General features: G+C 37.7%; 1 protein-coding gene across 7 annotated transcripts in view; it reads right to left on the bottom strand.

Annotated features, from left to right (window-relative positions):
- Window positions 1-3,361: 3,361 nt before the first annotated feature.
- Window positions 3,362-11,349, bottom strand: part of COP1 (COP1 E3 ubiquitin ligase) — a 264,678-nt gene continuing 256,690 nt past the window's right edge. For all 7 annotated transcript variants that reach the window (XM_019026975.4, XM_019026981.4, XM_019026996.4 and 4 more), the window contains 2 exons: window positions 5,726-5,770; window positions 3,362-3,710 (listed from right to left, as the gene is read on the bottom strand). In XM_019026975.4, the coding sequence (XP_018882520.3) occupies window positions 3,693-3,710; window positions 5,726-5,770 (63 nt within the window). In that variant the 3' untranslated portion in view covers window positions 3,362-3,692. The remainder of the gene's footprint in view (window positions 3,711-5,725; window positions 5,771-11,349) is intronic.

The raw sequence follows: 11,349 nt of genomic DNA, 5'->3' as shown, positions 1-11,349 counted from the left end.
CACTCTTTGTTGTTCACAACTTATAAGACAACGACTTTAAAAATTCAGAATCTTCCAAGATTAAGAATTAAGATTGTGGTGAACTCTATAGCTGAAACAAGCTTTTAGGTTGGATAATGCTGCAACCTTACTCCAAGTCTCCATAAACTCTTGACTGATCACCTTCCTAACCGCACTCTTGCCCCCATCTATCCATTCACCATAAATCAGATTATGCCATCCCCTTTACCCCCTCCCTTTAATGCTTTTATGACCAAATTCAAATTCTCAGTTACGTTCTCGAAGGCTCATTGTACTAGGCTCCTCCATTTCTTTCAATTCAGCCTATACTTCTCTCTTCATTGTTCAGGCTAATCTTTCTGAAGTTGTAGCACAGTCCCATACGTTTTTTGATATTTAATAGTTCAGTCTTCTTACAAGAACTGTATAAAATTCTCCAATCTTGGCTGGGTGCAAGTACAGTACTTACGGAGGCCAAGGAGTTGCAGACCAGCATAGGCAACATAGCGAGACCCTGTCTCTACAAAAATAAATTGTGGTCTCAGGTACTTGGAAGGGTAAGGCAGGAGGACTGCTTGAGCCCCAAGGAGTTTATGAGCAGGGAGCTATGACTGTTACCACTGCACTGCAGCCCAGGTGACAGTGCGAGAACCTGTCTCAAAAAAAATTCTTCAAGCTTGGGCTGGCATGGTGGTTTGCACCTGTAATCCCACCACTTTGGGAGGCTGAGGCAGGAGGACTGCTTGAGGACAGGAGTTCAAGATCAGCCTGGGCAACAGAGAGAGACCCCATCTCTATTTAAAAAAGAAAAAAAAGTGTTCCATCTTAATGTCTGAGAAACCCCTACAAGTCCACTTAAGTAAAGATTAAATTGGAACATTTTGACAAGCCATACTGTTGAGTGAGGAGTTTTTTGGTGTTAAAATGTATATTACCTTTAAGTTATTTAATAGTATGTTATTTTTGCAAGGAACAGTACTATTAGTTTGATCTTGACATCTCACAGAGATGATCTCAAATTTAAAAATGGTATTTATAAGAAAAAAATAGAAAAAAACTTAAATGAAGCACTGCCTTCTTTAAAAACGAAATTCCTTTGATAACTAAATGTACCTTATTGTATTCTTACAAACATATAGAAATTAAATGGCCCCACAATGTAGACGGTTTGAAATAAACATTAAAAAAGACCAAATAAAATAAGCACAATAATATGCTTCTACTTAAATGCATTCAGGAGGCATTAACTCTCTGCTTCGTATTTGGAGGATTTTCTACATTTGAATATTCTTTCTACATCTTTGCAAAAGGTCCTTTATTAATCTTGGAAACAATGTTCAACTAATATTGTTCTGGTTGGTGACCTGTAATTTTTGAATGATACTAGCTTTTCCTCTCAGAATTGAGTCTAAAAGTTTATCAGGTCTTAACTCACAGAACCAAGATACACTGCTCTTGATCTGAAAATGAACAAAAAACTAAAAAAAACTAAAAAAAGAAAAAAAAAAATTCACCTGACTTTGAGGAACTGGTTTGGTGGTAAAACCAGATCTTGCACTGATACAAAACTGTTTTTGGCTAATTAACCCCATGTAATGTGAACATTTATGCATTCTGCTACAGAAGTATTAATGTGTTTGATTAGGGACTACTGCTCTAGACTCTGTTAGAGGTTGTTACATAATATTCAGTATATATACTCTATTAGTTTTCTAATACTTGTGTAGTCTTTGTTGCCCAGGCTGGAGTACAGTGGTGCAATCTTGGCTCACTGAAACCTCTGCTTCCTGGGCACAAGTGATTCTCCCATCTCAGCCTCCCAAGTAGCTGGGATTACAGGCGCCCGCCACCATGCCTGGCTAATTTTTGTATATTTAGTAGAGATGGGGTTTCACTATGTTGGCCACGCTGGTCTCAAACTCCTGACCTCAAGTGATCCACCTGCCTTGGCCTCCCAAAGCACTGGGATTAACAGGCATGAGCCACCGTGCCCGGCCATACTTGAAAATTTCTAAGTTCTATGATACATTTGGCCCCAAGTATTTCAGACAAGATGTGAACCTGTAACAGGTTTCAGTAATCTTGAGTGGAAGAATACATTGGGATATTCTGATTACCTTCATCGTGCATTATCTTTATTCAACCAAGTGTTTATTATTATATTATTATTCTTCTTCAAGTGTTTGTTTTTATAAAATGTGTGGTGTATAAGTATGTTTATAACTTTTTTTTTTTTTTTTTGAGACAGAGTCTTGCTCTGTTGCCCAGGCTGGAGTGCAGTGGCATTATCTCGGCTCACTGCAAGCTCTGCCTCCCAGGTTCACACCACTCTCCTGCCTCACCCTCCCGAGTAGCTGGGACTACAGGTGCCGCCACCACGCCTGGCTAATTTTTTTTTTTTTTTGTATTTTTAGTAAGGACAGGGTTTCACCATGTTAGCCAGGATGATCTCAATCTCCTGACCTCGTGATCTGCCCGCCTCGGCCTCCCAAAGTGTTGGGATTACAGGCGTGAGCCACCGCACCTGGCCTTGTTTATAACTTTTAAAGCAACTCTTTACATTACTTTTGCTTGACTTGCTGGTCTTCTTTCCTTTTACAATTTGAAAATAATTTATAAAAACCAACTAGATAATCTAAGTGACCATATGGCTTAGAAATTTGGATAACAGGGCTTTAAATCCTTTTCCTCTTAGTTAAGGGCTGTTGAACTATAGTCTGTGGGCCAAATCTGACCCTCTGCCTACTTCCCAGCCATGCACATTTGTTCACATGTGTCTGTGGCTGCTTTCCTGCTATACTGGTCGAACTGAATAGTTGTGCCACTGACCATATAACCTGCAAAACCGAAAATATATCCGGCCCTTTACAGAAAAAGTTTGCTGACTCCTGCTCCAAGACATTACTTAGCCTAGGATGGTACTAAAAGCAATGGACTAGTTGGTTTGGTATACATTTAGGGCTTATGGTATGTTTATGTAACATTTCAAAGGCAAAGACAGAGCTAGCTGTCAGAGACTAACATTCTCTTTCTGTTTAAATGTGGTCTCAATAGATCAAAATTTTAGATCTTAGCCAGATTCAGAGAGACTGGACAACATGGTACTTGCTGATGATATAAATCTGGTCAGAGAATGAAGAAAGAATTTTATAAAGTAATCTTTCTATCTACCGTAAACAGTAAATTCACTGGCAGAAATCTATGTACTTTATATTTTGTTTACATTGATATGCATAATTCCCAAAGAGGTTGGGAAATACGAACTTTACAAATTATTCACTGTTACATTATAGTTCACATATGCCACTTCTTAAAAAGAGTTATCTCTTGCTGCATTTGACAAAAACTTTCCAAGCTCAACTGTGCGTGGCTCAATAAACTTTTATTTTTTTTTGTTATTTATTTTTATTCAAAAGAATTTGTTTCCCTATCACAAAAATTAGATAACAACACCACCAAGAGCAGCAATGTCCATGGAGTTACATTGATGGTGGAGAGTTGGCTGGGTATTCCCAATGTCCCAAAGGTCATAAAGGAGGAAAAAGAAAAAAAGAAAAAAATATTCAAAACAAATCCAAAACCCATGATGACTTTGGGGAGAGACATCACATGACATTTTCTGTTTCTTCTCTCATTGTCAGCTGCAGATGTATTTCAGCAGGATCAAGTACAATTTGACTTGAGTTAACCCTTCATACCAATTCTAGCACCTAATTGGGGGGAAAAAAATACATTTAATAAAATCATTTAAGATATAAAAGGAATTTAATGACTCTTTACTATATTTACCAATAGAAAAGCAAATTTAAAAAATGTTTCCCAACTGGGAAAATGCCAAAGAATTTGAATGGATTGGACATTAATCCTTTTTGACCTACAGTTTAACAGCTGCATGAACTCTTTCAGATTAGCTATCTCCACAGTTAACTTGGGAGCCTTCAAGGTAAACTACATAAAACACATGGAAAAATAAATTGGCTAATGCATAGCACAAATACATTTTTGGAATATATGTTGGAATCTTTCCACATTCTTATGAAAGTTTTAAGTATCCTTGTTTAGGATTTTAATCTGTTTTCTTCTTTCATCAATAAACACTGTTTATAATGATCAAGGTTACAGGACCTAAAGTCTTGCTCTTTCCTGCTGCTTCATCCATTTCTAGCCAATCATCTAGTGTCCAGATACTTTGTATTTTTAGAATTAAAGTAGTATACTGTCATAAAAAAGTCAGTTGTGATACTGCTAAAACTAAGAGGAAGCAAATGGCTAAGAAAGATCACAGAACAGGAGGATAGTTATGAGACACTGTCAAAAAGAATTACATTAGATGGACACTACGACACTCACTAAGTAGCAAATATTTAAACGTGCAACCTTTCCCCTGCTGCTCAGCTAAGGCTTGACTAATACATGTGCTTCCATAATGCTTTTGACTTTATATTAGGTAACTAGGCTACTTAACATAAGAAGTCAATGATGCTGAACAAAATCTTAGATTTGTCAGTGGGATCCTATGAGAACCTATGTAGTTTTGAGCTCTTGTAGGTATGTTGGCAATCCCAATTGGTGTAAAGGATAAACTTTTTGAAGAGTAAGGTGTAGCTTTTCAATTCATGACTTGGTATGAGAGTAAGAGAGAGACTGAAAGACTATAGAAAGCCACTTAAATCAGATATTCCAAAGACCTTCTACCATCTTGCTTGAGGCTTCCAGAACATAACAAACACTGATCAGTTAAAAAACCTCCTTTTCATTTAAGCTCTCAGTGGTTCTCTAAAGAGGCTTTTCAGAGAAACTGGCTGCCTAAAAAAGGAGACTACCATGTAAATTACTGCAGTTCTTCTGCGTTAAGTTTGCTCATTTCACCTCTGTAGAATGTTTAGGCTAGGATTTGCTGCCTTGGCTGATGGATCATTCTCCACTTATGATGAGTCTAAGGAAGCTATGGCAAAATTAATGCTAAGTGGCAGGAGAAACACGTTATGTTAAAAAACTTTCAATATTTCTACCAAATCAGCAGAGAATATGTGGAAAAAACAGGTACTCTCAGAAACACGTACTCCACCAAAATGGTGTTTTGTTTAGAAAGTTCACTGCTTATCTCAGGATTTATTTATCCAATGTATCATGTACAAGTGCTATATATGCATCAATCAATTTTATTTCCTTTTTTTATGGCTAGGCTTCCTTGAATCACATCTATCAATTTTCAACTGAACACTAAAATAACTTTTTTTTCCCTTTGACAACTGAGGAAAAACCTACTTCTTAGGGGACAGAAGAAAGAGAACCATGAGGAAGAGAATAAAATAAGACCAAGATATGTTTAAATCTGGTGATGTCTAAGCATCTTCTGCTATATCTTGCATCTCCTGCTATATTTTGGGCTCTATCTACTGAAAGCCCTGTGGGATAGTTGTACTGGCATAACAGAAGCTAAACTGTGCTTAGCCCACAGTGAATGTTCACTAGTCTTTATCTGTTTTTCAAACTGACCATCTATTAATCCATCCAGCATCCATACAACCTCAATAAGCACTATCATCTTCTCCACAGATGCAAGCTACCTATTCTTTTTCCTTAAATCAAGCCATTTGTAAGGAGACACAGACCAATGATTTGGGATGATCTCTAAGGCTCAGTACAATAGTGTATTTCCATAATCCTATTTCAGTTTAAAAATGGGCCTGAGTTTAAAATGGAGATATAGTAAATAGCTTACCTTAATTGTACCCTGACTGTTAGCAGCAATCAGCACATTGGACTCCTAGAAAAGAACAAGAGCTTTTAAAGTATAGAGAAGGATTTCCTGGAGAGCAATCCAAGAGATAATTTCCTCTTCATGCTTCTTTCTTCACTTCAATTCCTAAGACAATTGAATCTAATATGAAGATACAATTTTTTTTTTTTTTGAGACGGAGTCTTGCTCTGTTGCCCAGGCTGGAGTGCAATGGCGCGATCTTGGCTCACCACAACCTCCACTTCCTGGGTTGAAGCGATTCTCCTGCCTCAGCCTCCTGAGTAGCTGGGATTACAGGCATGCGCCACCAGCCCAGGTAATTTTTGTATTTTTAGTAGAGACAGGGATTCTCCATGTTGGTCAGGCTGGTCTCGAACTCCCAACCTCAGGTGATCTGCTCACCTCGGCGTCCCAAAGTGCTGGGATTACAGGCGTGAGCCACTGTGCCCAGTCGAAGAGACAATTTTAACATGTTTTTAACTATATTTTAAACTTAAGATCCCATATTTTGAAGTGTAAGTTTTAATTAAAAGAATAAAGTTAGAAGCAGAGTAGGACACTTTTGAATGTAAACAAAAATAAAAGGGAAAAAGACTGTCAATGGAAGAAAAGCCAAAAGAAACAAAGACTGAAATAAAATGAAAAAAAGAGTAAGTTGAAAAAAACAAAGTGAATAATTGCTTTCCCAGAACACTCCTTCTTCATTCATTTTCTCTCATAAAATACCAGTAATTGATGTAAAACCTGCCAACATCCTTGGCACAAATCTCTATCGATGGACATTTGGTATTAGGAAAACAAGAAAATGTGAATATTCATTTGGGAAAAAGGACTATCTTTCTTTTTAATTATTCTATCATTCAGCACATGCATTTTTAATAACCTTGGTAATTACTTGGATGAGAATATATGCGGTGAAGTATTTTTCTATTCTAAGCCAAGGAAAAAACATTTCTCTGGAAAGTAAGGAAGAGTGGGAAAATAAATGGACATGACTGAGTTTACTAGAGAGAATCTCAGAAAGTAGGAAGAATGGAGACATGCCTCCTGTAGGAAACTGGGCATCTAAAGGGCTCTGGAACTTGGATGTGTTGGAGTCTTTTGCTTTCTATGGTAGGCAGCTAAGAGGCGGTAAACAGACTTAAAATGCCATAGAGGTCAGGCCACGTGGCAGAGAGAAAAACGAAGTCCAAATAACAGCTATGAGAAACAGATAAAGTGGTCTAATTTGAATGTAGGATAGGATCTACCTAAATATCCTTCAGGCTTCATGACAAAGCAATAATAAGAACAAAGAAAACTCTTGGCTTGTATGTTAGAAAAGTTACTTCAGCTAAGCTGAGTTAAACTTTAGCTTCTTTGACATATGCAAGTTGCGCTTTACAAACTCATACATTCCCATTTTTAAATTTTCCCTTTCATTTCTAATAAAGCTGCTCTTCAAAAATGTGCATCTTGTTACTAATGGCATACAAGAAAATAATAATGTCTTCCACTATTCCAGAATTTTTAATGGAATCAGAATACTCCTTGGAATTAGTCAGCAGCATCAAAGATTATAGGTGTATCAAGAAGAAATAAAGACATGTGGGCATGGGAATTGTTGATCTTTTCCTAGCTGAGGATTTTCCTTAAATTAGCAAATGTTCTTAAAAATAGTAACATGGGGGCTGGGTGCAGTGGCTCACACCTGTAATCCCAGCACTTTGGGAGGCAGAGGTGGGCAGATCATGAGGTCAGAAGATCGAGACCATCCTGGCTAATATGGTGTAATCCTGTCTCTACTAAAATACAAAAAATTAGCTTGGCGTGGTGGCATGTGCCTGTAGTCCCAGCTAGGCAGGGGGCTGAGGCAGGGGAATTGCTTGAACCTGGGAGGCGGAGGTTGCAGTGAGCAAAGATTACACCACTGCACTCCAGCTTGGCTGGAGAGACTCCAGCAAGGCTCTGTCTCAAAAAAAAAAAAAAAAAAAAAAAAAAAAAAAAAAGGAACATGGGTTAATACAATACTCACTATTACAGTTAACTTTGGAATATTATGGGCTATTTCTGGGACTTGAGGTATACAGAATCAACACTTCCATATTCGGGGTGGGGGGTTGGGGTGAGGGGAAAGGAGGATAAATTTGGGATTTATTTACTCTTTTAGTGACCTGAATGTAGAAAGTGGTTGGAGTAGGTTGTGGATGTCCTTTAGGAATATAATAACTTACCCTGAGTTGGTTAAGAGACAGCATTTCTATGCTGGCCTCAGAAAAGAGCAGAAAGAGGCACTGTGTGGTGCAATATGGATTTCTTTCTAGCAGGAATTTTAAACAAGTTGTATGGTATCAGAACTGCCACTGGTGACCCAGAAATAATTCTCCTGTAAACATCATCCAGAAAAGCAGTTGGAAATCTCACTGATCAACCTAGTTGCCATTGAAGGAGGGGACAGACTCTGGTCTGCAAGAAAGCTACTGCCAAGAGCCACCACCACTAAATGCTGCAGCCATCATGAACTGCTCCCTTTGCTATGAGAACAAATGACAAGACAATGAAAAATTTAAAGCCGAAAGCTCCATCTCCTTCTGCCATTTTGGGTCTAGTCACCTTTTAATATAGAGAAGGAATGCAGAGACCTGGTGAAGATGAGGATTCACTTGGGGATAAGCAGGGAGTCTACTTCTGGCAGTTACAGGGATTATAAACTACATAATTAAAACTTCTGACTTCTGATGGGAGCAAAACTAGGAAAATTGTAGTATATTATCTTACAGTATGAAAAATTAGGCCCAATATAAATAAGATAATCTAGTTGGATTACCACACAAGAGGAGTTTAAAATATGTACAATTACCACTCTAAACCCAAGAAGGACATCTGATAACTATCCAACATGAATAAACACTGTCTTATTGTAACCTCAGGATTACTATGGCATTAATGTATGATGTCATATTAGATGCTATTCAAGGGTTAACTCTTAACACTATTTCCTGCAGAAACAGATAAATACTTTATGTGTTAAAAAAAAAAGTCAACATATGAATTGAATGCCAGTTTGAATGGTCTTTTAGGACTGAAATTTAATGAAAGAAAAATAATGGCTTCATATCTCAGTACATCCTCTCTCCCCAAAGGTAGTATGATTACAAAAAAGTTATTTAGAATTAAACTATCAGATAGCTAGATATTGGCTTAAATTATTTTTTTTTTTTGCATGCAACAGAAAAATAAAACCAGATATTTTACTTCTAGCATAGAGATCTGGAAGTGGTACGTACAAGGTTATTAATGTAAGTTTTTAATGATTCTTGATTGTATTTTGGATGACTGGTAATTCCTAGTTGTAGCTGTGGTCTGCTAGGGCCTATTATACATAAGTTCTAGCTCAACAGGTTATTTTTTACTTGCTAAATAAAATAAAAGTGCGAGTCAGTAATTCTTATTATTTTCTCCCTCTTTTTTGGAAACCGGCAGTTTTACTGCAGAACTCTCCTCAAGGCTAAGCTAATAAAATACCCAATATTTTTTTCTGACTATGAAGAGACTAAGACAAGAAAACAGAAAAATTAGCAAGTCTTTTATAAAAACAGAAGACATATAAACATGCACCAACTTGCTTAAGTCAGTGATACTACACTAACTTATACCAAAACATTTTTAGTAGCACACGTAGGCTAGTGAAGAAAACCTGCAACTACTAAAATAGTTTTCTCTTTATTGACTTGCTTAAAAAGGGTCATTATAAACAATACATTACAATTCTGGATGGCGCTGTGGGTCACACCTGTAATCCCAGCACTTTGGGAGGCCAAGGCAGGCGGATCACCTGAGGTCGGGAGTTTGAGACCAGCCTGACCAACATGGAGAAACCCCGTCTGTACTAAAAATACAAAAAAAATTAGCCAGGCGTGGTGGCACATGCCTGTAATCCCAGCTACTTGGGAGGCGGAGACAGGAGAATCGCCTGAACCCGGGAGGTGGAGGCTATGGTGAGCCAAGATCACGCCACTGCACTACAGCCCGGCCAACAAGAGCAAAACTCCATCTCAAAAATAAATAAATAAATATATAAAATATAATAAAATAAAATCCTGACAAGTTGAGAAATGAACAGTTATTCACTTAGCAACTGGTGGATTTATTCATAGAGATAGATGTAACTGATTTTAAATGTAAATTAATTCTAGTATAGGTATAAGTATATACAATGTATTTAAATATAAGATACGTGAATATATATTAAAAAAAACTTCCATTTTTGGCCATAACAGAGTAAACAGACTAAATTTGTTTTCCTACCATATACAACTAGAAAACTGAAAAAAATATGTAAGATACCACTGGACCACAGGCAGTACAGGACTGTGATCTTTGAGAGAAAAGAAACAAATGAAGTGAGTCCTATAATCACCCTGGTTTTCTACTGAGAGGCAATTTCTGGACCACAAAGCAGGTAAGGAGATGGACATAACAACAGATGAGACAAGTGAAGAATAAAACATCAAAAGATTTGGTAACACCTCCAAAATTACAACTGAAGCAGACAGGAAAAAAGCATGAGAGGAAAAAGAGATTAGCATCTTAGTGACCTATTGGACAATATGCAACCTAATAAATGTATAATTGGAGTCCCAAAGAAGGAACAGAAAAAAATATATGAAAACGTAAAACTAAAATGTTTCAAATTTGTAAACTATAAACCCACAAATCTAAGAAGCTTAACAATTTCTGGCAGAAAGAAGCACAACACCACATCAAGGCACACCACAGTTACACTGCTGAAGACAAGAAACAGAGAAAATCTGTAGAAATGCCAGAGAAACAAAGACACATTACATAAAGAGAAAGATCACCAATTTCCCATCAGCAAGAATGCAAGCCAGAAGACAATAGGACAGCATCTTTAAGATGATAAACAAGAGGCCAGGCGCAGTGGCTCACGCCTGTAATCCCAGCACTTTGGGAGGCCATGGCAGGAGGATCGCCTGAGGTCAGGAGTTTGAGAGCAGCCTGGCCAACATGGTGAAACCCCATCTCTACTAAAAATACAAAAATTAGCTGGGCATGGTGGCAGGCGCCTGTAATCCCAGCTACTCAGGAGGCTGAGGTGGGAGAATCGCTTGAACCTGCGAGGCAGAGGTTGCAGTGAGCTAAGATGGCACCATTGCACTCCATCCTGGGCGACAAGAGCAAGACTTCATCTCAAAAAAAAAAAAAAAAAAAGATGATAAACAAGAAAGCCATCCATTGAGATACACAAAATTAAAGTCAAAATAAAGATATTTTCAGAAAAAATAAAGCTGAGATAATTTTTCGCAAACAGATCTGTGCTGTAAGAAATTGTTAAAGGAAGTTCTTCAGGCTGAAGGAATATTATACTACATGAAAACTCTGATCTAAAAAAGGGATAAGGTGGGCATGGTAGCTCACACCTGCAATGCCAGCACATTGGGAGGCTGAGGTAGAAGGATCATCTGAGCTCAGGAGTTTGAGACCAGTCTGGGCAACACAGTAATACCTTGTTGCTACTAAAAATAAAAAAAAAAACATTAACCAGGCATGGTGATGCATGCATGCCTCTAGTCCCAGCTACTCCAGAGGCTGAAGGGGGAGGATCT

This window comes from Gorilla gorilla, chromosome 1 (assembly GCF_029281585.2).
Source record: "Gorilla gorilla gorilla isolate KB3781 chromosome 1, NHGRI_mGorGor1-v2.1_pri, whole genome shotgun sequence".
Classification (NCBI taxonomy): Eukaryota; Metazoa; Chordata; class Mammalia; order Primates; family Hominidae; genus Gorilla; species Gorilla gorilla.
Note: the sequence above shows the minus strand (reverse complement) of the source record. Positions and strands in the feature narration are given on the sequence as shown.